The sequence below is a fragment of the Camelina sativa genome, chromosome 17, assembly GCF_000633955.1.
Source record: "Camelina sativa cultivar DH55 chromosome 17, Cs, whole genome shotgun sequence".
Classification (NCBI taxonomy): domain Eukaryota; kingdom Viridiplantae; phylum Streptophyta; class Magnoliopsida; order Brassicales; family Brassicaceae; genus Camelina; species Camelina sativa.
The window spans coordinates 8,967,265-8,993,041 of NC_025701.1; the positions used below are offsets into that span (position 1 = coordinate 8,967,265).

Here is a 25,777-nt window from a genome sequence, read left to right on the forward strand (position 1 = left end):
CCGTTTTCTAAACCGATCACAAGAAGGTTCTCTCTGTCGCTAGCTATCAAAGGCCTCGTCTTAACTACTGCGGTTCTTGAAGATGATTCACGATGGCTCAAGAACGCGGATCTGATCTCTTCCAAACCCGCGGAGAACAAAAGCCGAGGGCCAGCAGTACGAACGTAATGCTGAGTCGATACATTGAAAGCGAAAACCTTTTCTTCGTTGATAACTAAAAGATAGCCTTTGATTGATTGTAAAGCTACTGGCTCCTCCATTTGAAACTTCTTCTTGGATCTAACCCTACATTTGAAGTTCATTATATCTCCATGAAGCAATACATGAATGATCTCACCCTCAGATGTGAACCCGTAAGCTTTAGACCGTTCCGTGGCGTCAAAGACATAAGTTCTCGCAAGCGAATGGTTCAGTCCTTCGCACTCGGTTTCTCTTATCTTCATAGTCCTCAAGTCCAACGAACCAGCACCAGACTCAGTGAGAAACAACAATCTCTGTTTCAAAAACACAAGCGGTCTGCTCGAAGGCATAACCGAGCCATAAACCGTTCTGTTCTCAGTCAAAACCGTGAGCTTCCCGCTTAAATCCGTCGCCAATATATACCTAACACGACCAACATGATGCACTTCCAATAGAGTCACAGGATCAGCCGAATCATCCACATCAAACTTCCCAACATTTTCCATGGAAACAGAATTCGAGTTCCAGTCTTCCCCATTGGATCCCTCGTGAATCCTATGCAACAAAACCGCACCGTTCTGATGACCAGTAACCACGAAACTCGAGTTCCTAAACACAGATAGATACGAAACCATAGCTGTAACGGGAGAATCAACCGTGGTGAAAAACTCAATCAAAACATCACCGTTTCTCAAGAACACATAAACCCTTCCTCTAGAGTCACCAATAGCAAAGTACTTGCTCGAACCTTCGAAATCTCTAAAAGGTAACACATTGATACAAGTCGCATCGGAATTGAGTTTCACAGCTGATGTAAACTGAAACCTCTCAGACCAAAACGGACTATACTTAGTAACTGAAAACGCCTTAGCTCTTCCTCCTCCTCCTCTCTCCTTCTCTTCTCCGATCTCATCATCAAGTGATCTAGTGATCTCGTTCTTCTCCTTTAATGGAGTCTCAGATAACTTAGCATCTAGATTAGCGACTAGTTCCGTCAGATTCTTAACGAGTTCCTCTAAGTTATGCAATAGCACAGCTTCTCTATTGGATTCGCTAACAGACACAGCTACATCGCTGGAAACATCTTCGATAACCGGAGACTCTGTGGCATACGACGGTGATATGGAAAACAAAGTGAAGGAGATTAAAAGAGAGAAGTGTAAAAAGAAAGACTTGCCGTTTCGGGGATCCGCCATTGAAGTAATTGTAAAGGGTTTAAAGCAGAAAGCTTTCTTCTACTTTTTTTTCTTTTCTGTATGAATCAGTAATAAGTAACCGCCATTTATGCAGATCTGTAGGAGATGAAGATTTTGGATCTCGAAAGAAAGAAAAAAGATATGTCCGGTTGGAGTCTAAAACTGAGATTTTGTTTGTGTGATGTAAGAAAATTAAATAAAGTGTCAAAATTTGAGATCTTTGTGTCCCGGAATTGGCTCCGGTCGTCTTCAGTCACGGTGACGCTTAGTGCAAATAAGTAAGAAGAGATCAGATATGTTTTAAGATATTTTTAGGACTATTATTTCAATATTTCTCATGTTATTTTTTTTAAACTTTAATAATTTGATATTGTTTTTTAAGGTTTTTTAATTACTACTAGTATTTTTTTCCATTAAGAAATTGATAATGTCAGCAGTTGTAGTTTATATTTTGGTAGATAATGATAGAAAACTTAAAAATTATTTTTAGCTTTCGACGGGTATGAGAAGATAAATCTAGTTTTACAGAGTGTTTACATATAGACATATAGATTTGATAACATGATAACATATCTATCTAAGTAGTAACATATACTATAAAAATTATATTTTAATTACGTTGCATGAAAATGGAAATGGATATGCGGAAGCGAACCGTTTCGGAAAACAAGAAAATGATTTTTTTTTAAAAATTAAGAAATGGAAATGTTTTCAAAACGTGTATATATATATATATACAGTAATAAAACACTATACATAAAAACAATATCAAAAAAAATATTTGAAACAACAAATATACAAAACATAAATATTAAACAGTTGAAAACAATTTAAATATTATATATTTTTACATATAATAAATTTTTATATTTTTAAATTACTTATTTATTAAGTTTCCAAACTAAAAAAGTATTCGTCATATTTTCAAAACAGAAACAGAGTTTTCATTATATTTCCGAACAAAAATTTTAAGAATCATATTTTCCTGTTTTGTTTCCGTGTTTTTACTAATTTCTGTTTCCAAAACATTTCGGAAATGGAAAACGAACCTCAAGTTAACTTTTGCAACATAGCATTTTAATATGAGAACATAAAATTGAAATAAGACGTTCGAATTTAATAAAGATATGATATCCCTTTTCTTCATAAATCAGATGGATCAGTTGATGAAATACCTTTTCTTTACGAAGACAATATCACGGTTAAAAGTTTTTTTCTTTTTTTCTTTTCCGCCGACTACTTAAGATGGCCAAAAAACATAGAAAAATACACATGCTGATCATAGACAGGATCCATAGATCCTCCCTCCACGTGAAGTTTCTTGATCGGAGTGAAGCAAAGCTCTTGATTATTCCAAACGCATTGTCCCGATGCTTATATATTGACAAAGTCCACCACGAGATCCTCAAATCTTCGTATTTTTCTTTTCTTACTATAACATATATATGTAGAAGCCAACTGCCCCCCAAAAAAATTCTGTCTAGGCCAAACAAAGTCAATTAAAATGTCTGTTGTGTTAAGTTCCCAAAAAAGAAGAAGAGAGAAATGTGAAATGATGAGAACGAGAATTGTCTGAATAGCCGAGGAGACTGCCTGACGACTAACCAACTCTAAGACAATCGGTCGAGTCTTTGATATGTAATGGTTTTAAACGCAGGCAAGTCATCCTTGGCTACCACACAAGTTCTCATTCTTCATATCACCATTTTCTCTATAAATGAGGAGGTTGTTGATGACAATCTTAAAAATAATAAGTGTATATATAGGCATGATCCCGTATAAAGATTGGAGTGGACACAATATGTTTGACTCAACATGTGTGCATGGCCTTGGAATATGTTCTTAAAGATTTGGGAATGGGATGGTCTTAGTATCAAACAATTGGTGAACCATATTAATATTCGTTTAGTTAATCTTGTACAGTATGTAACTTTTATTAGTTAGAAGAATGTTGTTTTATTTTATTTTGTTAGACTAATCACTATGTAAGATTCAACTTATATCTGAGAAACTATATAAATTTGTGTGTTTTAACTTCTTCTTTTTCGGGGTCAAATGTGTGTTTAACTAAAACACATGAATATTAAGTTTCTCTTAATTTTGGTAGAACGCATGCAATTAAATTAAAAACTCATATAGTTGTCGCTATTCTTGTAATACAACAGGAGTTTTCGGTTTTCTTTGTTAATATACCATCAGTCTCAATGTACAGTGTTTTCTATACTATTCTTCCACAAGTTTTCTGATTACTCAAATGACAAGCATGCCAATCAATATGCTTTGAAACCTAATAATCGGGTCAACACCCCTTTCTTCCTTTAGTTGACTACTACTAGCTAGTGTTGGGACCATAGAGGAAAGAACATTTGTAAAAGTCAGGATATATGCCATATGACTTTGTGTAGTAAACAGGGAATATATGGAACTTTTTGTGAAATTTTATATGAAAAGATAAACTTGCTGGAAATATTCTTATAACTATTCAGAGATATAGCTAGAAAGAATGTACCCTCACGTCCACGAGAGATGTTGGGAGCGAAAGCTGTCGCCCATATATATAGGATAATGCTTTTTTTTTTTTCCCTGCCGACTTTTGCAGATAGGGCTTATCTGAATAATACGAGAATAGCAAGTTAACAACACAATCGATCAATTTAGCTAGTACTACACTATTTTGCACCGGTAAAAGAATGGTGTATATGTGGAGTAGAGACTTTATAGGTATAGTCACTATGAATGTTGCAGTTGTCTAGTTGTTAATTTTACCGCACTTTGATTGAGATTATCGATCGGTTAGTTTTAAACACATACGCCAATCATTAGAGACGCAAGTAAACGTTTAATGGGTGACAATTAAGTCTATATTTGTCCCATGAAATCCAATCACCAAAGATTGATAGTCTAAAAAGTATTAAACAAAACCCAAAAGGTCGATGATATACACTTGATAGTTTATATTAGTCAAATATTCGTGCATGCTCTCTCCAGACCTAAACTTTTTTCACATATGGACGATTCTTTATGGATTTTGTTGGTTTCCACCCACATGCATATTAAAAAAAAAAATAACAATATTCGCACATTTAGGCCATGTTCGGTCATACATGTTGGGCTCTTCAGAGTCCTACATCTACCCACACGGCCACCCATTTTTGAGAGGCGAACAATATATATCCAAAGCAGCCATAATCTAAAGAAAATTAAAGGGGAGAGAAAAGAAGGATAGACATGAAGATTACAGATTTATTCGGTAGCCAAGGATGACTTGCCTGCATCTTCATACGCAATGTATATCAATCGTCTCTCCACGAACCGAGTTTGATTTAACATTGCGTTTGCATAACGTTAGGCAGTTTCCTTGGCTATTCAGATACATCTCTTTCTCATCATGATGTCATACCTCTTTTTTTTTTTTTTTAACTCCAAATCATAACTTTATTAATATGAACCAAAGATTGTAATGTTAAACATAAGGATATAGATACAAACAAATATTTCTGTAACGAAAAAGCAAAGAAGTTTAGGCGCCACAATCCGAAAAATATGCTTAGTTGCTCTCGTTTTATCCGTCAATCTTTTATGACTTTCTAGCTTGGGAAACATCTGTTTTTTGTCGATGTACCATCTTTTACGCTTTTGAAAGGCAAAGTCTGCGATCCATCCGTTACATCGCATAACCTTCAGATTGATCGAAACTCTCTTGTACAAAGAGATATCATTGATCTTTGTTATACTTAAAACCCATTTTCGTTGATGTGGTATAAACCATCTTATGATTTTCCTAGTTGTGGCCTCCAAATCCTCCTTAACATATTGCTTCCATGGTGGTTTCTCCGTTGGTCGACGATTAGTTAATCTTCGGTACGCCAATGGTAAATCATACTGACGCCCGGGAACAATCACATAACTAACTTCAAATGTTAGTTTGAACAAACTCACGGCCATAGAGAAATCGCCGGACATGGAGAAATAGCGGTTGATATGAAACCGCCGATAACCAGATTTGCATTCCAACAATAACAGGAACCAACATAAAAGGAGAGTGGTGGTTGACAACAGTGAAGCCAGCGGCACAACATTACCGCATGGAAAGTGGTCGGGTCGTTGCAGTGACAGAGAAGCAGTGAGGAAAAGCAATGACAGAGATGGTGGCTTGGGAAACATCATGACGTAAACCAAATTGTCTCCGTCGTCTTCACTCGTCGCTTCTTTTGAAACATAAACGACACAGATTGTGAGTAAAAGAGTAACTGAATAACTATTTAGATATTAGTAAGTAGAAGAGTACAACCGACGTCGGAGCCGACGCCGGTCGATCGGAGAAGACACAGAAGAAACGGTTTTGTTTGATCGCACAAATAATCACCTCAGAGAGAAACGGTTTGTGTTTTGATGTCATACCTCTTTTATGTATCAAAGTTATTGGCATTTTCAGTTTTTCACAAAAATAAAAACATCAAACGAGTTAATGAGGTCCACTTAGATGGGCTGAACATATTGTGAGTTAGAGCCCGTTAAGGTCATTATAATAGAAAGCAAGCCCGTTAGGTCAATAAACCCTAGCCGACACCTCTTAGCTAATCTCTATATAAACTCTTTTAACAAACCATCAACAGAAACCTCATCGATCGCTCATAGTTTGTTTTTCTTCAATATTTCTCGAAAGTGGTTGTGTTCATGTGTTTTTTTTTGTTTTAAAACTTGATGGATTTTTTAAAAGAAATTAGGGTTTATATAGAATGGCAAATGATGAGTAGAATCTTATCCTACACACAGATGTATCAGTGATGACTACCAATCTCTGCTTATTATCTGATGCCTTAATAATCTATATAACCTTGTTTTTTTTGAAGCTTTTTATAGTTGGTTTTCAATGTCGTTTCCATCTTTTTATAAATCAAGATTGCAGAAATTGAATCCATGGTCGCTTTAAAAGTTTTTTTATTTATTTTTTTTCTGATTGAACGTGAGATAAAAAAAAGTAAAGAAGAAGATAACAGTGATGAGATAATAGCAGACGGGCGGTCTGAAATTGATGTCGTGTTGATTGTCTGACTTTAAGCTTTATATAAGCAAATCTCTGAGTTTCTGATTCATTCTCTTCACATATTTTGGTTTTGGACTGTTTGAGATAATAAAATCAACTACAATTGAATTTTAAGTGGTAATAAGCTTTGGTTCTCTGACCAGTTTCAGAACTCTAATGTTGACATCTACATCTAGAATCATACGTTGAAAAGCTGCAATGAACTGGTTGTACTTATGGAACATAGTACGAGAAAAGAGGCAAACCAAAACAAAATCAAAAATAATTCTGACATTGGTTCTTAAATAATCTTGCAATCAAATTACATAAATAGGTTCTCAAATTCTCAAATCTTGTGAGCTAATCTAATAAGTACTTATATCATTGGACATCAATAACAAGCTTGGTCAAAAGCCTTTAAAACATGATTAAGGCTTATTTGGTACTTGTAAGGACTGTTTGGACACGAAGACTTGTATATCCACCGGCTGGATAACCCACACACTTAAAACAGTTGAATAAAAAGATCGTAGACATAACCAAGACAACGCGTTAGTAAAAGTCAACAAGAAGTCAACTCCATGGTGGCTTTTAGCCCATCCCACTTGGTTTTTATCAAGTAAACAAAATCGAAGTACCAAACTTGTTTGTGACAATTTATCTACTCCCCAAAAACAGTCTTCTCTTTCACACATTGATCTTGTTGTTGTGTTCCTCCTTATAACCATCAAGTCAAGTGTGCCATAACCATAAACAGAGTCTTTTCATTCGGAGAAAAAAAGGAAAATATGAAGTTTGAAGAATCACAAACGCTCTTACCCGTTAGAAAACCTGTTAATGGAGGAGGTTGTATCACTCTCAGCCGTGATCGCAAACGTGCTGGTTACAAGCTTTGGGTTCTAGCCGCAGTTCTACTCTTAGCATTTGGTTCTATGTTAACCGGTTCCGTCTCTCTTAAAGGAATAGGTTTGTTCCATTCTGTCGACGGCGTTAACGGCTTCTCCACCGGCGATGATCTCGACGTCCTGGTACGTTACGAACCAATCATGAATTTTTATTGCATTTGTTCATTTGAATTTGGTTTTTTGAAATTTTGGGAAAATTATGAAATTTTGACAGGAAATTGAGGAGAGAGAGAAAGTGGTGAGGCAGATGTGGGATGTGTACGGTCGCTCCGGTGGTGTTAGGGTGCCTCGGTTCTGGCGAGAAGCTTTTGAGGCGGCCTATGAGTTTCTGATCAGTGATTCCGCCGCTGTTCGAAACGGTGTCTTTTCTGATATCGCCAAGTTGTCTCTTGTTCGCTTTGTTAAGTCAGAGTCTACTCCTGTCCAGCCCAAAAATCGTTGAGTTGTGAAGAGTTGAAGATGAATGAAAAAAGCCGGAAAAACGTCTTTTTCATACCTGGACAATTACACTATGTTGAATTCATACATCGGATTATCGACTATGCTAAAAGATACATTAGTTTTAAAATATATGAAATTCATACATAAATTTTCGATTTTGTGCATAAATATACAAAAACGTGTTTAATATGTAACTCTGTTAATTTTTCTGTTAAGTAAGTCTGACGTAGAATCCACGTGTAAAGATAGTAAAACGACGTCGTTTTACATTTAGTTGAGAAATTAAAATTAAACCAAAATGTCTAAGTCTAGACTTGAACTCTAGACCTTTAGCATTCAAACCAACAAGTTTAAGACCAACTGAGCTACTGAACCTTTTCTTAAGTTTACTAACGTATTATATATATATATAATAAATGACAGTTCCAAACAAACAAAGAAATCTCCAAAAAAAAATATTTGGTGAAGAAAAAACAGTCGCCGGAAAAGGGTTGCCACCAAAGCTTCACCGTAAACAAAATCAGATTGTTAACAAATTTCAATTTCTTCTCTCTCCCTCTATTTCAATTCCTTGGTTTACTGTTTCCTTTAACAACCCAAAGATCTCAGATTGTTAACAAATTAAGAATTTTTAGCAGTTTGTATCAGTCATGGCTTCTCTTACCAACAAAAATTCCTCCTCTTCTCCTCCAATCCCTAACAGACCAAACCCTAATCCCATAAACTGATCAGAAGCCGGTGACCTGTTACGGCGGAGCTTTGGTGGCAATTCCGGCAGGAGTAATAACTACGAGTCGTTTGACGAAGGTGTGGAAGAGAAACCCGATCCGACCAAACCTTACACTCTCGGACCCAAGATTTTTTTGAGATTTCTCAGGTTGTTCGGAGTTATTATGTTATCATATATATATTTGTTTGTTCGCAGAACAAAATCTTCAGTAGCTCAAATGGTATTAAACCGCTGGTTTGTATGGTAAAGGTTACGGGTTCGAGGCTAGGGTAAGTTGTTTTGGTTCAATTTTAATTTCTCAACTAAATGTATCTGTACACGTTGGATTCCACGTCAGATGGATGTAACGGAAAATTTAACAGAGTTATACATTAAACACATTTTTGTATATTTAGGCACAAAATCGAAAGTTTAGATATGAAATTTAAAGTTTAGGTATGAAATTCAAATATTTTAAAACTACATGTATGTTTTAGCACAGTCGATAGTCCGATGTATGAATTCAACATAGTGTAATTGTCCAGGTATGAAAAAGACGTTTTTCCGAAAAAAGCCCAAAAAATAATTTTGTGTATATAGGGATCTATATTACATACGGAAAATTGTAACCTTAATAACCGATGGTTAAATCATTTAATTGTATAAAAAAATTTAAATGAAAAATGCATAAATAGCGTTTTCACTCGACATTATTTAGAAAATATAGCAGCCAAAAATAAAGATTGGTCTATTTAATTTTGGATTATTATCGATTTTATTTTACTTAAAATAAATGAAAATAGGTTAAAATGGTTAAATCTAGATATATATCGAGAATCATCTAGATTATTTAAAAGAAATTGTTGAAATAAAAATATCTAAACAAAAACTAGGCCAAGATGGTTAAACATCTAGAATCATCTAGATCATTTATAAGAAATTGGTGAATTTTGGATAGAAGAAGATCACGCGCGAACATATTAACCGACTTCATAATATTTAGAAACCGTCTTTTCTTATTTGTGATTCATCTGCACCGTCGATTGTGTCACCTAAACAATTATCAACCGTAGGATCTAGCTGAAATCCTAAACCGATTCGGTTTTGGGTTTTGCTCCCCTCTCTGTATATATATGAAAAAAGTGGTCGATGATGGTTCATCATTCATCGCTTCTGTATCCTTTTAGCTTTGTTTTGCATGCCGATGATTCTTATTGCTTCCTTTAATTATGTTTCTAATCTCTTTAGTGGTCGATGATGGTTCAAAATTCATCGATTTTTTAACATCTGATCAATCCTCGTTAATGACTCTAATATGATTAGCCCTTGTTGTTGATCTTTTTGCATCGATTTTTCGATTGATCGATTCATCGAGGTACGTTGTTGTTATCTACGCATATATATCTTGTTATTACTGTGTATGAATCTTTCTGGTTTTTTGCTTACATGTCTCGTAGAATTCGATTACCGGTTTGTGTTTCGTCCGTATGAAGTCTTCTTCTGACTATATGTATTCGGTTTTTTTATATTCTTGTATAGATTTTACATAAGCGGACGGGAATAAACATGTTCTCATCAATTCTCATCGATCCATTCATCGAGCCTCGTCGATACATATCATCATCCCTTGTTGACATATCTAATCATCAACCCTCGTTGATCAACAAGAAGAAGTCTGTGTTGTGTATATCTTCTAATGAGAGAAGGAAGGATCTTGTAAATGTCTGTGTTCTTTTCATATAAGTTTTGTTGCTTTTCTTTATATGACTATCCTTTTATATCTCCTTATCTAAGCGATGATCTTTTTTTTAAGGTTTGGTTTATCTTGTTCTGATTATCCGGGAGTGTCGCTGATCCTTAACGCTTATTCGGGATGGATTGTTGAGTTTTCAGGCCTGTCCATCGAGGTACATTCTTGTCTATGCCTAGTGTTTCTCAATCTTCTGGTTAGATATCATGTAAAATTTGGATAACAGTCTTCTGACTCATTCTGTTTCGTATTCTGTCTTGTAGGTATTAATATCAAGGCGCAAAGACAAAAACACATCAGATCAATTCTCGTTGGTCTTATGATCAACTCTCGTTGGACTTAGATCAGCTCTCCTTGGTCTTTTTATCATCTCTCGATGATCTTCCAATCAACTCTTGATTGTCTTATGATCAGCTCTCGTTGGTCTTATGATCAACTCTCTTGTTGGTCTTGTTATCATCTATTGATAATACTCCAATCAACCCTCGTTGATCTCATATATCATCTCCCGATGATGCTCCAATCAACTCTGGTTGATCTTGTTATCATCTATTGATAATGCTCCTATCAACCATCGTTGATCTTGTTATCAACTATTGATAATGCTACTATCAACCATCGTTGATCTTATTATCATCTCTTGATAATGCTCCTATCAACCATCGTTGATTTGTTATCATCTCTTGATAATGCTCCTAATGATCCTCCAATCAACTCTAGTTGATCTGATCATATCATCTCTCGATGATCCTCCTATCAACCATTGTTGATCTTGTTATCATCTCTTGATAATGTTCCTATCAACCATCGTTGATCTCATATATCATCTCTCGATGATCCTCCTATCAACCATCGTTGATCTGATCATATCATCTCACGATGATCTAATCATATCATCAACTCTCGTTGATCCTAATCAACCCTCGTCGACAGAGAGGAATAGTCATAACAGTTTGAAAGGTTTTTGTTTTATCTTTCAAACTGACCAGAGATAGATGTAAAAGAGAGAGTAAGGAGGGGATATGTCTGACCTTTGCCATGACAGGTGCGCTTGCTTGGCAGGTCAAAAACCCTTCATAAAAAAAGATACAATAAGTTTTGTTCCTGGCCCGACTCTCCTTTCCTTCGGACTGTGTGTCTTGTTACTCTCTAATCCTTGCTGTTTCATATGCATCTTGCATACCACAAAGAGGATCATAAACCCCAATATCGAGGATCATCTTGAAAAACGGAGAAGTGTGATGGGAAAGATTGCTAGAGTAGGATACGTGTTTGGCAAGAGTTAGTTAGCAGTCCTTTTATGTTCCAAGGGCAGAGCAGCAAAGTTTGTGAAAGTGGGAGATATATAACTTTTTTGTATCTTGTATTCTTGTGGGTGATGAATGAGTCTGTCACTCAATAATCAATATACAAAAAAAACTCACTCGTTTTATTTACAGCAAACAAAAAAAACCAACATATCCACACCCAAAGTGTTTGATTCACATCGCACCCAAAGTGTTTGATTCACATCACACCCAATTTGAAGTGGTTTTTAAAAAGAGGATTCTTTCAAATTTCGAGGTAAAAAAATGTGCTAATGTATACATTACCAAACTAGCTAGAGAAGCCTTCTACTGAAGTTTCTGGTAGTTGATTGATAAGTACGAACTAGAAGACCACACACCAATCCCAAGACCAACACCAACCCTTACACCTGCTAATATTAAACCATGACATCTCACTGACTCACCATTACACTCACTTCTCCAATACATGTCTCCTTCGTATCTCTCTTGTAATTCGGATACTCTGTTGCCTACAGAAAAAAAAAAAAGAATGATACTTACTATACAAAGAGTGATAATTTTTAAAACGGTCCATCTCCAAAGAATGCAACAGACTTTAAATCACAACATTACAACAAAGCAAATATTGTGTAAGTGACAAATATATGTGGATGTAGGTCATAGAAGTAGCAGAACAAAAGGAAGCAAATGAGAGATTTCTAGATATCGCTTCAGTCGTAAACTATGTCTAGGCTACATGCCAAATTCATGAGGAGAAGATTGGCCCTTAAATTTATACAGGAGTTCTATCTTCATAAAACTACCAACAAACATGTAATCAAAGGGGGAAAGAAGAGGATCCAAAAACCATAACAACATGTTATGAAATATACGTTTTTCATTAGGGATGGTAATTAATGTGTTGAACACAAAAACAAAAAAAATGTTCAAGAAAACTGGAAGGCATTGAGAAGAAAGATCATTGTATCAGGGATATGCTATATCTTAGAACAATAAGAACAAATTTTAATCATGGCAAATGACAACTTGAAAGTTACCTGAAGATCAAGTGCACAGGAGGTGTCTTAATGAGGCTCTGCACTCCGCAGTTTCATACTCAGGAATTAAATCCAACGACAATCTTCTACTCTGCTTCTTTCTCAAACTAAGTTGCAGAGTCTTGGTTAAGTTCTGAGAAGCAACCAGTAACATAGACCTCAATTGTTGGCAATGGAGACGATAAGTCTTGACCTGCAGTGGTGATCTCAGCCTCGCAATTCATCTTCCATCGATTGTTTGATTCCCCCAATAAACCCATTACTATCTGACATCTCAAGAGTTCCAGACAAGACTAGCTCAATTTTGTCAAAAAAATCTCAAACTTCACACTGATATTGTCTGTGCTGACATAAGTAACTTCTTCTGATCTCTCCTGAGCTGTGAAGAACCTCTTGGTCTTGTACTATTGTTGTGTTCCTTTTTATCATCAATTCAAGGGTCCCATAAACAGAGTTTTTCATTTCGGAGATCAGCTGAGGAAAATATAAGAGCGTTTGAAGAACCGCAAACACTCTTACCCGTTTAGAAAACCTGTTAATGGAGGAGGTTGTCTCACTCTCAGCCGTGATCGCAAACGTGCTTTGGGTTCTTGCCGCAGTTCTACTCTTGGCATTTGATTCTATGTTAACCGTTTGTTCCATTCTGTTGACGGCGTTAACGGGTTCTCCGTCGGCGACGATCTCGACGTCCTGGTACGTATGAACCAATTATGAATTTTGATTGCAATTGTTAATTTGAATTTATGACAGGAAATTGAAGAGAGAACGCAAGTGGTGAGGCAGATGTGGGATATGTACGATCGCTCCGGTGGTGTTAGGGTCCCTCGGTTCTGGCGAGAAGCTTCCGAGGCGGCGTATGAGTTTCTCATCAGTGAATCCGCCGTTGTTCACTTGTTCGCTTTGTTAAGTCAGCGTCTACTCCGGCCCGGCCCAATCGTTGTTGAGTTGTGAAGAATTTGAAGATGACTGAAAAAAAAAGCCCAAAATGTTTTTTAGTGTATATAGATTAACCATCTAGAACATACTACAATTAACCGCCTTTTTAGTGTAACCATCTAGAACATACAATTAGGTCGCCTTTATTTATAAAACCGTCTTTTATAATTTGTGATTCATGATCTGCATCGTCGATTGCGTTTTACTAAAACAATTAACAACCGTACGATCTATTCGAAATCCTAATCCGGCTCGGTTTTGGTTTTTGCTCCCCCTCTCCTCTATATATATATATATATATATATATATATATGAAAAAAATGTGATCGATGAATGTTCATAGCTTATGTATCCTTTTTTTTTTTTTTGGTTTGCATGACGATGATTCTTATTCCCTTCTCTGATTAGATTTCTAGTCTTTTTATCATTTCTTTAGGGTTTTGTTCGATTTATTAACATCTGTTCATCAATTCTCGTTGATCTCTAATGGTTAACCCTAGGTTGTTGATCTTTTGCGTCGATTTGCGATTGATTGATCCATCATCCATCGAGGTAAGTTGTTATCTACGCATATAGGATATTTTGCTTACATATTATCATGTAGCTAGTAGTATCCGATTTCTGGTTTGTGTTTCGTCCGTATGAAGTCTTAACTTTCTAACTCTGTTTTGTTTTGGTATTCTTGTAGAGATTTGCATGGGACAAACATGTCTTGATCAGTTCCCGTTGATCCAATCAACAACCCTCATCGATACTTATCAACGACCCTCGTTGATCCAATCAGTATCAACAACCCCTCCTCGTTGATTCTAACCATCAACCCTCGTTGATCCAATCATCAACCCTCGATGATATATCTAACCAACGCTCGTTGATCAACAAGCCGAAGTCTATGTATATCTTTCTAATGAAAGAAGAAAGGATCTTGTAGATGTCTGCGTTATTTTCATGTAAGTTTTGTTGCTTTCCTTTATATGACTATCCTTTTTTTGTTTTTTTTACATGTCGATGATTCTTATTGCTTATTTTAATTATGTTTCTAATCTCTTTATCATATCTTTAGGGTTTTGTTCGATTTATTAACATCTGTTCAATTCTCGTTGATCGCTAGTGGTTAACCCTAGTTGTTGATTTTTTGCGTCAATTTGCGGTTGATTGATCCATCGAGGTACGTTGTTATCTACGCATGTATATATATCTTATATTTTGCGTACATATTATCAAGTACTATTCAATTTCTGGTTTGTGTTTCGTCCGTATGAAGCCTTAAGTTCTAACTCTGTTTTGTTTTGGTACTCTGTTTTATTTTGGTATTCTTGTAGAGATTTGCATGGGATAACATGTCGTGATCAGTTCCCGTTGATTCAATCATCAACCCTCATCGATACTTATCATCGACCAACGACCCTCGTTGATTCTATTTCTAACCATCAACCCTCGTTACCTCGTTGATCTAATCAACAACCCTTGTTGATATAAATCATCATCGCTCATTGACCCTCGTTGGTATATCTAATCAACGCTCGTTGATCTACAAGCAGAAGTCTGTGTATATCTTTCTGATGAAAGAAGGAAGGATCTTGTAGATGTTTGTATTCTTTTCATGTAAGTTTTGTTGCTTTTCTTTATATGACTATCCTTTTATGTCTCCTTATCTAAACCGATGATCTTCTTTTTATGGTTTGGCTTGTCTTGTTCTGATTGATCCAGGAGTGACGCTGATCCTTATCGCTTGTTCGGGATGGATTGTTGTGTTTTCAGGCCTGTCCATCGAGGTACATTCTTGTCTATGCCTAGTGTTTCTTAATCTTCTGGTTAGATTTGGATGACTCATTCTTTTTCGTATTCTGTCTTGTAGGTATTACGTATTCATATAGAGGCACATGGACAAAAACACATATGATCAACTCTCGATGGTCTCTTTATCATCTCTCGATGATCTTCCAATCAACTCTCGTTGGTTATGATCATCTCTCGTTGGTCTTATGATCATCTCTCGATGGTTTGATGATCATCTCTCGATGGTCTTATGATCAACTCTCGTTGGTCTTATGATCAACTCTCGTTGGTCTCATATCATCTCTCGATGATCTTCCAATCAACTCTCGTTGGTTATGATCAGCTCTCGTTGGTCTTATGATCATCTCTCGATGGTCTGATGATCAACTCTCGTTGGTCTTATGATCATCTCTCGTTGGTCTTATGATCAACGTCTCTCGTTGGTCTTATGATCATCTCTCGTTGGTCTTATGATCATCTCTCGTTGGTCTTATGATCAACTCTCGTTGGTCTTATGATCAACTCTCGATGATCTTCCAATCAACTCTCGTTGGTTATGATCAGCTCTCGGTGGTCTTATGATCATCTCTCGATTGTCTTTTTATCATCTCTCGGTGATCTTCCAATCAATGTCTCTCGTTGGTCTTTCAATCAACTCTCGTTGGTCTTTCAATCAACTCTCTTTGGTCTTATGATCAACTCTCGTTGGTCTTCCAATCAACGTCTCTCGTTGGTCTGATCATATCATCTCTTGATAATGCTTCAATCAACTCTCGTTGATCTGATCATATCAACTCTCGTTGATGTAAGTATCATCTCTCGATGATATTATCATATCATCAACTCTCGTTGAACCTAATCAACCCTAAGAAAGAATTAGACTTAACACAGCTTGCAGAGGTTTATGTTTGGTCTTTCAAACTGACCAGAAACAGATGTACAAGAGAGAGTAAGGAGGTTTGACCTTTTCCATGACAGGTGCGCTTGCTTGGCAGGTCGAAAACCCTTCATAAACAAGATAACAGTTTTTGGTTTCGTGGAGGGATGGGAGATGGTACGGGATTGGTTAAGTTTTGTTCTTGTCCCGGCTCTCCTCCTTCCCTCCGGACTGTGTGTCTTGTTACTCTCTGATACTTGCTGTTTCTTATGCATCTTGATAAACCTGAAGAGTTGTAAAGAGGTTGGTCCCTGTATCCTCTAATGATAAGGTTTTTAATATCCTTCAAATTGGTTAGCCTATCACTATGATATGATGACTTTTGTCTGATTGTTACTTGTCCTAATTCCTTGTACTTAGAGACCATCTAAAGTGAGCAAGCCCTTGTCCGTTATATAATACATTGGCTTACAAACGAGAAAGTAGCAAAGGGAATCCATCGGCTCAAATGTGAACTCAAATGTGAAATCAATCTGCAAGAACGAGTAGGAATGTTTTTAAGGTTGGCTACGGATCCTTTTTTGTTATATATAAACTGTATTCTTTTGCTTTTCTGAATTCTCTCTTTAACAATTGAGAACAAGAAAACTGTGTAGATTTGTTGTTGGCCTATATTTTGGAAAATAATGATTCCTGTATTGAAAAAACCATGGAGAGCTTATGAACAACAGAGGAATGTTAAGGGAAGGATTGCATAAGTAGGATATGTATTGGCAAGAGTTAGTTCGGACTTTTTTGTTGCAAAGGCAGAGCAGCAAAGTTTGTGAAAGTGGAAGATATTTAATTTTGCTTTTTATTTTGTATTCTTGTGATGAGTAGTGAGTCTGGCACTCTATATAAGTACAACATGTATTTCATGGTAAAGAGTTATAAGAATTCTTACTCTGGTTCTTACATGTACATGATTGAAACTACTTGTGCAGGATCATGATAGTTGTCCGCTTAAGCTAGAAACGTAACTCTTATTGGCAAATCAATAGTTTAAGTCAAATATGTTCAAAGGCTCTGAAGCCAAAAAATTCAGTAAATTAGAATTTGTAGAACCTCTAGTTGCAGGGCTAGTTTGCAAGTTTTCATCAGCCAAATTTTGAATAACAAAAAAGCTATACGCTCACTCGTTTATTTACAGCAAAACAAATACCAAAATATCCACACCCAAAGTGTTTGATTCACATCAAGCCCCAAATACAAACGGTTTTTATATAGAGGATTCTTTCAAAATTTCAAGGTAAAAAAAAGGTGCAAATGTATACATTACTAAACTAGCTAGAGAAGCCTCCTCCTGAAGTTTCTGGTAGTTGATTGGTAAGTACGAACGAGAAGACCTACACCAATCCCAAGACCAACACAGACACCTAGTCCAATCCCAACACCAACCCTTACACCTGCATTAAACCATGTCATCTCTCCATCTATGCACTCACTTCTCCAATACATGTCCCCTTCGTAATCCTCTTTGTAATTCGCATACTCTGTTTCCTACAGACAAAAGGAATGATACTTACTATACAAAGAGTGATAATTTTTTATAAATGGTCCATCCCCAATGCAACAGACTTTAAATCACATCATTACAACAAGGCAAATATTGGGAGATTGTGTAAGTGACAAACATATGTGGGTCATAGAAGCAGCAGACAAAAGGATAAGAACTTAAAGATAAAGGAGGCAAATGAGAGATTTCAATTTATCTCTTCAGTCGTAAACTGTGTCTCAGCCACATGCTAAATCCATCAGGGGAAGACCACTTCAGTTTATACAGGACTTCTATCTTCATGAAACTACCAACAAACATGTAATCAATGGGGAAAGAAGAGGATCCAACATGTTATGAAACCTATATCTATACCAGGCATTGAGAAGAAAGAAGATTGTACCAGGCATATGCTATATCTTAAAACAATGAAAGAAGAACTTTTAGTCATGGCAAATGAAAACTTGAAAGTTACCTGAAGATCAAGTGCAGAAGAGGTGTCTTTCTGAGGCTCTGCAGTTTCATACTCAGGAATTGAATCTAATGCCAATCTTCTACTCTGCTTCTTTCTCAAACCAAGTTGCAGAGTCTTGGTTAAGATGATGGGTGTTCCTGAGAAGCAACCAGTAACATAGACCTCAATAGTTGGCAACGGAGACGATAAGTCTTGACCATTTATGCTCTTCTCCTTAAGGAAACCAGACCCTGCAGTGATCTCAGCCTCGCAATTCATCTTCCATCGATTCTTTGATTCCCCAGTGAACCCATTGCTATCTGACATCTCAAGAGTTCCAGACAAGATTAGCTCATTTTTGTCAAAAACCTCAAACTTCACACTACCAGTTAACCTGATATTATCTGTGCTGACATAAGTAGCTTCTTCAGATTTCTTGTCTACTCGATCTCTCCTGAGCTGTGAAGAACCACCTTCTGAGTACATTCCCAATTTAACACCGTTAATCTCCAGAACTGTATCTGGATCCAAAGGAATGTGATTGATGGTGAGGACTTCAGGGGTTGAATCTTCCACCATGAAATTGCTTATCCGGACATAGAACACTCTCAAATCCAACCAGGGTGATAAGCTTCTGGAGCTATGCTGGTTAAAGTTATGATATCTAGATATTTGATAGACTTCACCATTGTCAAGTGTCTCACAAGGCTCCTCCATGACCAGAGGAAGAGAATCAACAAGCGTTTACAACCCAACGTTAATTCTCTCACTCCAAAATCAAACCGGAAAACAGATGTGTGTATGCTCAACTCCAATGAAAAATCCCAAAAAAAAAGAGACCTGGTTTTAAGGAACAGAAAAAAAGCCTAACTATAGTAAGGACATGAAACGAGGAATACTAAAAACGGGAAAAGAGAATCATTCTGTCACACAAAAGAGAAGATTCCCATTGAACACAACAACAGAAGCAATAACACAAACTATATAGACTACTAATAAAGTATAAGAATCACAAAAGATATAATCTAAAGATTCAAACTTTTGCACATGCAGAAACGCTAACATAATCTCTGCTATAGATTCTTAAACTTACAAGTTGACCCAGATAAGAAATCAAGTTTCAAGAAGCTCTCAAAAATTGAAATTGTGCTTCCTGAACAACAAAAGGAACTACCTTTACAACAAACTCGAAGCTTCTGAAAACTACGAAGATCCGAAGACGAATTGAAAAATCTATTAATCCTCACCGAAAGAAGAAATCAAAATCTGGTAGAAATTGACTCGTCCTAGACTCGTAGTGTACAATATCAATCCTCTTGTCAACGTCTAAAACAAAATGAAAAAGATTTAAAGGATAAATTTTTATTATGGCCAAGATTAAACTTCGCGAACCCACCACCAAAGAAGATCACAGCTTTTGCTTTTCGATCTAATGGGAACGCAGCGCGTGTCCGAGGATTGAGATATGGACCCAGTTTTAGCTGATATATAATAGTTTAATGAATGTTCTCTGTTTTTAAGGAAAAAAAATATCTTTGTTATCTGTTAAATTACAAGTGTTATAAATGTCGGTTAAATTGGGAGAAAAAGTCTTATGGTGATGAAAGGGAAATACATAAATATCAGAAACAGTGATCGGAGAAGAAAGTGAGGTGGGAGACGAAGATGATGTGTTCTTCTGACCTAACAAACAACTAACGATCTTATCGTTTAAAAAGTTTTACCATTTCGTCTCTCAGGACCAAAACTGTTTGTTGTTTCATTAACACACGGAAACAACGTGCATTTTTCCAATAGATTATGATATAAATAAAAACATTATAGTCTAATACGGACATTATGGGTCACAGAACCGAGAGACCATGTCCCGGGGAACGGTTCAGACTTTAACCGACGAGAATTTTTGGTGATATACGCAATCATATCTCGAGCTTCTTGTCTTCCTGGTAAGTCTGTCCACTTGAAAGTCTCGAGACTCGTTAGCAAACATTCAGGGACGGGTGTCACTTGATCCCAGCAAACCAGTGGAGCGTTAAAACATAATGGGAATTGCTGAGAACGAGAAGTGAAAAGAGTTAAATCACAAGGAAGTGTACATGAAGACACGATTGAGTAACATGTTATAGATTAATGAAACTTACTTTGTGGGAGTAGAGCTCAAGAGCTTTTAGTTTAGGAGATCCCTTGAGATACCGGACAAGTAAAACAGACCAATATGGTTTACAAACACATATCTTAAGACTTTCAAGTTGATTGAAGCAAATTGCATCAACATTCCTAGCCTGCGCTCATAGAACAATTTTAAGTAAGATAATGTCGATAACGACTACATGAGATCAAAATTTCATACATGAGAAAGATATTACCTCAGATGGTTTGAGCATTAAGCACAAGTTTAGACGCTTAACCGATGTGAAAGATCCAAGAAATTTCTCGCATTCAAAGATAGTAGCATAAACGTATGCCTCTTCAAGCTTTGGCATATTCTCAATCAAGAATTTATTGTTGAAGTGATCAACAAGTTTGATGCACTTCAAAGAAGGAGCAACAATTTCAACCACGTCGGGAGAAAAATCATCACCATATCTGTAGATCACCATATCTATAGATTTTTTTTTGTTTTGACAAAGATCTATAGATATAGATAAAATCTTCAAAGATGGTAAAATCATGGGGACTTCTCCCAGTCCCATATTATCAATTTCATCTAATTCCAAGACCAATTCTTCTAAATCAGGGCAATTGGCAAGAAGCAATAGAAGAGATTTTGTATCGAAGAAGATTAGTTCTTTGAGGTGCAAAGATTTCAAGGAAGGAAAACAAACCGTCTGAGAAACATCGAGTAGTTGAACATCTTCATCTAAGTTGTATCTCACTTCTCCTAGTTGCAATTTTTTCAGAGGTGTAAGATAAACTTCATGATGAAGTTTCAGGGTCTCGAGCGATTTGCAGGTGTACAAGCAATCTGGCAGTCTAACAGCTTTGATATGAGAATAATCAATGGTAAGCTCCCGCACACAGAGAGAAACTGCAACTTTAACCCACTGTTCGATATCTTCAGGTTGAAATGGTAAAGTACGAAACTTGAGACGCAAGCTTTCCAATACTGGAGCTCTATGTAGTGGCAATGTCCTCTTGATAAAACGTCGTAACCTCCGGCGATTGGACCGTTTAGTGTCACTGTCATCATACTCAAGTTTTGGCACTCGCATCCAAAGAAACTTCCATCGTTTAGACAAAATGCTAGTGGTCACAGCAACTTTTGTTGGAAGAAATGATAATATCTTCACCAGCAAGTCATCAGTATTGATCTTGTCCATATCTTGAAAAAAAATTCAAGATTCTTTGACAGGGGAGACCGGGAGAGAAACACCGACAGAGACAAAAACAGAGTGAACAACTGAAGAAAGAATAAATTGATATTGTGGAGAAGGTTGGTAATGAGACTTTTCTACTGACTAGTTACCACTTCATCTAATATACTACTATATATAATGGAAAACAAGAGAGATCTCAAACGACATTTAACTTTTATTCTTTTTGAATCTATATTCTTGGTCAAAGTTTGTATTCGATGTCTTTCTATCTTTTTTTTTGGGAAAATGTTGTTTTGGAACCAAAAATGTGTTTTGGGAACTAGAAAGACATTTAAAATGCAATAAGTTCATTTACTTTTTATAAACACGAAACCTTTATCACAACTTAGCCTTGTAGGCACTTCAATTAATGGTGGCCTACGCCAACGTTTTGTTAATCGCTCGGAGAACACCATTGATCCTACACTTTTTGTCATTTAGAGTCAAAGAAAATAAATTATTGACCTTCAACATGTTTCTCACGTATTCTAGAAACCCACTTTTAAATTGGATTACTGAGTTATTATGTCTACATTATCATCAATAATATTAGGACAAGCATAATTCCATGAGTATCATAACTGAATATAGTAATTTTATATCATATTATCATATTTGTCTGTATAGATATGAAAATAAAGCTTTCATCATAACGTGAAACCAAAACATAAGAGAATTATACACAATACTGAAAGTATAACCTAAAACACATACACTATAAAATGTGACGCCTGCTATCTTTGTGACGACTACTATAGTGATGGTTATTGTTGTTTTTGTTCTGGACACTTCTTTCACAAGCAGTGTGCCAACTCTCTGATCTAGAGATCCACAATTTTCTATCATCCACAACATACTATGCAGGTCAAGGTAGTTACAGGGACGGGTTGTGTAAACAATGAAGATGTATACAAATAATTTAAACTGTAATCTCTGATAGATGATGCACATACAGTAACAAAAGTAAAAGAATCATGGACGCCACAATGTCTTCTGGGCACATAACATTCCTTCTTTGTCTTGAGCATAAGTCATTCGAATCTCCCAATGCAAGCTTCTTAATATCTCTTCCAATGGCTCTAATATCTCCACTTTGTCACGCACAACCACCCAACCTCCAGGCCTTGTCAACCTATCCATCTCCACCACGATTGAAGCCGGTTGCTTACACCTGCAAAACAAAAAATGGAGATTTTATGGCCAGGTTTCTCACTTGACCAGCTATTTTGGAATCAATGATCACTACCACTTTACCGGTTTTTGAGCCGCGAAAAGAGATGATCAGCATGAAGAAGGTCATAAGATCTTGGATATGTTCCAAATGATTCACACCAATCATGGTATATACCGAGGAGGCCTCTTTCGTATATGAAAGGAAGTGTGTCTGGTGAATGCACAGGCACTACATTCATTACCCACACATTTTGCTTAACCAGTGACGCCGCAAATCTATTGAAATTTTGCAACATCCAAACCAGTAAGAATTATCACCAAATACGAAATATGTTCTATGAACAGCAGTACAGAGTTCTTCTTTTAACATACCCGCCATAAATTGCTGTCATGTCCATCACGTTCCGGATATGTAACCAGTCGATGCCTAATCCAGTGAGGTAAGATTTGTTTACCATAGCATTCCAACGATTTGCATCTTCAATTGCTTTCTCTTTGCTAGTTAACCACTCAGGGTATGTTTCAAGTCTCTTTGGCCATTCTTCAGGCCACTCTGCTCCATGCTGTTCTATAGCTGACGGTATATCATGTATACAAGTTTTCATCGGCACATACCTATCCAAAGATGGAGAGCATACGAAAAATGTTCATCATAATGGACATAAGAAGAAAGAAAACTTATGACGTTTAGTATATCACCACTGCTTTACTTACCAGGCTGCATCTGGGTTTTCATTGTCCTTGCAAAGAGGTGGATTTTTCTTCCTTCTCAGTTCATAAATATCATTTGATTCTGGTTTCTGATATATTCTCACTCCCATTTCACTTGCTTCTTCGGTTTTGTGTGCAAGAATATTCCAACAAATAGAAGCTGTCAATGCGGTCATCGCTGCAAAACCCACACACCAGAGACAACTTTGTCACACAAAAAATAATAGGCAAGTCGATAAATGCTAAAAGCAAAAGTAAAAGACATGAATATATAACCTTCATCATCCTCAATCTTGTCATTATTACTTGACAATATGAAGTATCCATTAGGCCTTAAAATCCTGTTCATCTCCAGAAGAAGTTTACCACCTGAGATTGTGGGAATATATTAGTAATAAGGACTCGAGAAGCATACAGACAATAATGACATTGTCAGAGACATTAATACTTACCATGGGAATGCCAGTGGATACCACAAGCAGCACAATGAATAGTATCAAAGACTCCACTAGGAAAAGGAAGCCTTCTACTTGCTAAAGAGCTGACAAAAGTAGGAAACCCGCGCTCAAGAGCGACCTGTGCTAAGTCGACTAGATCGTCCTTTAAGCCTAGAGATACTGTCAAAACATCCTTATCCAGCAATGCAGCCACAAAACTTGACTCTGAACAGCCAATGTCCAACACTATACGAACATTCTTTCCCCATTCAATATCTGGTACCATCTATCAAACACCAATCATGTTTTTATCTCTAACACAGAACTTACCTCCAAATAAAAAACAAGTTCAAAGAGTAACAAATGATACTCACCTCTTGAATGAATTCAAGGTACTGTAGAACATTTCCGTTGAACGCAGTCTGGTTCTGTGGAAAAGTTAGGTATTCACCCGAGTCATTCACCCAATTGTGCTTCTTAATATATGCAGCCAACTTTGGATGCGCCACGTTCTTATACACTATCTGATATAAACAAAAATGGCATTAGATCAAAACTAACTTGAACCAAATAACTCAAAAAAAAAGCTCAAAAATTATATACCTTAGATTTGCTCTCAGGCCATGAAACAGGAGGATCATAGCCATCATGTGGTAGAGGAACAAGACACATAACTGGTTTCTTGGGACAACTCCTCTCTCTATGTCTATAACTCTGAAGCCTCCCTATTAAACCATCGTTATCAATACATGGCATGTAATTGTGCTTGCTCCTAGTGTTACACAATCTCCAGATATACTCAGCTTTAGGATCAAAAACCGGACCTTTCCTCTTCCTCTTTTTACTTATCTCGTTAACGGTTACTTCCTCATTCTTCTCTTCCACTTCTTCATCAACTGAAGCACTTGAATCATCCGCATTTCCATCAGATTCTCCTTCACTGCCATCAGACTCAGTTACTTCTTCTCCATCTTCCTTAGTAGACTCAGAATCATCAGATTCCGCCTCTCCATGTTCTTGATCCTCCTTAACAACAACTTCTTCTACTCCCACAGGCTTCGGCAAATCCTTCTTCTTATGTAGATGAGACACAGCATGCTCTTTCTTTTTCTTGGTTTCATGTTTATGAACAGACCCACCAACTTTTTTCCCTTCTTTTGATTTCAAACCAGGTTCAACTTTACCTCTCTCGTGTAATTTGCTAGGTTCAGATACCTGGTGAGCTGACTTAGTGCGAGCTGACACCGGTTCAGCTATGTCGTCGAAGCTCTCTCTCTGAACATTGAAGGTTGAAGCAGAGGAAGACAAGAAGGACCAGAAGAAGACGAAGCAGAGACCTAAAAGAACTACAAACGCCATCTTTACCCAAATCCCTCTTGGCTGTTTGATCCTACGCGCGAAATGAGCAATCCCCATTTCTCGTTTTCTCTCCATCATTTTAAAAAAATCTCAAAAGAAAACACTTTTTAACGCATCTGAACAAACAGAGATCTCTAAAGAACCACTTTATCCAAACTTGAAGATAAGCTCGAGAACCAAGGATTTGATAAAGCTAAGCAAACTCTGGAGATCTAGGCGAGTTTCAAAGGTTCTTGAGTACGAATTAGTAGGAAATTTGCAGTAGCCAGATTGAGAAAGCTGACAAAAGAAGAAAATTTACAGATTTGGTCGAGAAAAGAGTAGCAAATCTCAGATTTCACTCACCGGAGATTAATGTGAGGACAAAAAGTAGAGATTTGCAATACCTAACTCGAATCGAAAAAATTAAGCTTGGAAAAGAAGGTAATCACCAATTACACAACTGAAAATTACAACTCTTTTTTTTTTTAAAAGCTTACACTATACTTATCCTCAATACTTATTAGTGAAGTTGAAAGTTGAAGATGAGAAGAAAAAAATGGGAACTTTTAAGCTTCTATTTTTGGTAATAACGGAGCAGTGGTCACTGGTCAGAGCTTTGTCCGATTTCGGAAAGAAAAAAAATGCC

The 25,777-nt window shown here is 36.7% G+C and overlaps 5 protein-coding genes, 3 long non-coding RNA genes and 1 pseudogene across 19 annotated transcripts in view; 3 read left to right on the plus strand and 6 right to left on the minus strand.

The window, feature by feature from the left end:
* Positions 1 to 1,660, minus strand: part of LOC104756281 (uncharacterized membrane protein At1g75140-like) — a 3,689-nt gene extending 2,029 nt beyond the window's left edge. Inside the window, exon 1 of one of the 4 annotated variants that reach the window (XM_019239467.1) lies at positions 308 to 1,660. In XM_019239467.1, coding sequence (XP_019095012.1) covers positions 308 to 1,376 — 1,069 coding nt within the window. In that variant the 5' untranslated portion in view covers positions 1,377 to 1,660. The other 3 variants (XM_019239468.1, XM_010478849.2, XM_010478847.2) reach the window with 3 other exon arrangements.
* On the plus strand, positions 6,920 to 7,956 carry LOC104756282. The gene is made up of 2 exons (XM_010478850.2): positions 6,920 to 7,430; positions 7,522 to 7,956. The coding sequence occupies exons 1-2, from the start codon at positions 7,191 to 7,193 to the stop codon at positions 7,747 to 7,749; spliced, it is 468 nt and encodes a 155-aa protein (XP_010477152.1). The 5' UTR covers positions 6,920 to 7,190; the 3' UTR covers positions 7,750 to 7,956.
* On the plus strand, positions 9,340 to 11,485 carry LOC104756284. The gene is made up of 3 exons (XR_762288.1): positions 9,340 to 9,832; positions 9,997 to 10,364; positions 10,471 to 11,485. It is a non-coding gene; the product is annotated as an uncharacterized LOC104756284 (long non-coding RNA).
* LOC104756283 lies at positions 11,584 to 13,502 on the minus strand. Its single transcript, XR_762287.2, has 2 exons — positions 12,534 to 13,502; positions 11,584 to 12,005 (listed from the first exon to the last, which is right to left on the minus strand). It is a non-coding gene; the product is annotated as an uncharacterized LOC104756283 (long non-coding RNA).
* LOC104756285 lies at positions 13,825 to 16,812 on the plus strand. 3 transcript variants are annotated; one of them, XR_762290.2, is made up of 8 exons: positions 13,825 to 14,021; positions 14,158 to 14,419; positions 14,533 to 14,637; positions 14,792 to 15,074; positions 15,180 to 15,244; positions 15,328 to 16,053; positions 16,227 to 16,428; positions 16,546 to 16,812. It is a non-coding gene; the product is annotated as an uncharacterized LOC104756285 (long non-coding RNA). The 3 variants fall into 3 exon arrangements; XR_762289.2 differs by having other exon boundaries at positions 15,328 to 16,428; XR_762291.2 differs by having other exon boundaries at positions 14,581 to 14,637; positions 15,328 to 16,428.
* Positions 17,278 to 19,652, minus strand: LOC104756286 (uncharacterized protein At1g01500). Of its 7 annotated transcripts, XM_010478855.2 has the most exons (4): positions 19,361 to 19,503; positions 19,207 to 19,266; positions 18,135 to 18,953; positions 17,278 to 17,664 (listed from the first exon to the last, which is right to left on the minus strand). In XM_010478855.2, exons 3-4 carry the CDS (start codon positions 18,828 to 18,830, stop codon positions 17,452 to 17,454), a joined length of 909 nt encoding a protein of 302 aa, XP_010477157.1. In that variant the 5' UTR covers positions 18,831 to 18,953; positions 19,207 to 19,266; positions 19,361 to 19,503; the 3' UTR covers positions 17,278 to 17,451. The 7 variants fall into 7 exon arrangements, with proteins under 7 accessions (XP_010477157.1, XP_010477159.1, XP_010477154.1 ...); XM_010478857.2 differs by lacking the exons at positions 19,207 to 19,266; positions 19,361 to 19,503 and adding an exon at positions 19,510 to 19,652; XM_010478852.2 differs by lacking the exon at positions 19,207 to 19,266 and having other exon boundaries at positions 19,288 to 19,623.
* LOC104759298 lies at positions 19,932 to 21,469 on the minus strand (annotated as a pseudogene).
* LOC104756288 (probable methyltransferase PMT28) lies at positions 22,120 to 25,769 on the minus strand. The gene is made up of 8 exons (XM_010478860.2): positions 24,394 to 25,769; positions 24,165 to 24,314; positions 23,806 to 24,076; positions 23,630 to 23,722; positions 23,357 to 23,531; positions 23,015 to 23,257; positions 22,724 to 22,918; positions 22,120 to 22,640 (listed from the first exon to the last, which is right to left on the minus strand). Exons 1-8 carry the CDS (start codon positions 25,225 to 25,227, stop codon positions 22,442 to 22,444), a joined length of 2,160 nt encoding a protein of 719 aa, XP_010477162.1. The 5' UTR covers positions 25,228 to 25,769; the 3' UTR covers positions 22,120 to 22,441.
* The window catches only part of LOC104759299 (probable methyltransferase PMT28), a 10,626-nt gene continuing 10,145 nt past the window's right edge, over positions 25,297 to 25,777 (minus strand). The window contains exon 3 of the mRNA XM_019238874.1: positions 25,297 to 25,361. Within this exon, the coding sequence (XP_019094419.1) occupies positions 25,297 to 25,361 (65 nt within the window). The remainder of the gene's footprint in view (positions 25,362 to 25,777) is intronic.

What these genes read in the sequence shown, in the direction of transcription:
- LOC104756282 (XM_010478850.2), top strand. Translation starts at nt 7,191, where the DNA reads ATGAAGTTTGAAGAATCACAAACGCTCTTACCCGTTAGAAAACCTGTT. An exon ending in GCGATGATCTCGACGTCCTG is followed by an intron (nt 7,431 to 7,521) that starts GTACGTTACGAA and finishes AAATTTTGACAG; the next exon opens with GAAATTGAGGAGAGAGAGAA.
- LOC104756286 (XM_010478857.2), bottom strand. Translation starts at nt 18,830, where the DNA reads ATGGAGGAGCCTTGTGAGACACTTGACAATGGTGAAGTCTATCAAATA. An exon ending in CTTCTGCACTTGATCTTCAG is followed by an intron (nt 17,665 to 18,134) that starts GTAACTTTCAAG and finishes TTTTGTCTGTAG; the next exon opens with GAAACAGAGTATGCGAATTA.
- LOC104756288 (XM_010478860.2), bottom strand. Translation starts at nt 25,227, where the DNA reads ATGATGGAGAGAAAACGAGAAATGGGGATTGCTCATTTCGCGCGTAGG. An exon ending in GGCCTGAGAGCAAATCTAAG is followed by an intron (nt 24,315 to 24,393) that starts GTATATAATTTT and finishes TGTTTATATCAG; the next exon opens with ATAGTGTATAAGAACGTGGC. An exon ending in TTTTCGCGGCTCAAAAACCG is followed by an intron (nt 22,641 to 22,723) that starts GTAAAGTGGTAG and finishes TTTGTTTTGCAG; the next exon opens with GTGTAAGCAACCGGCTTCAA.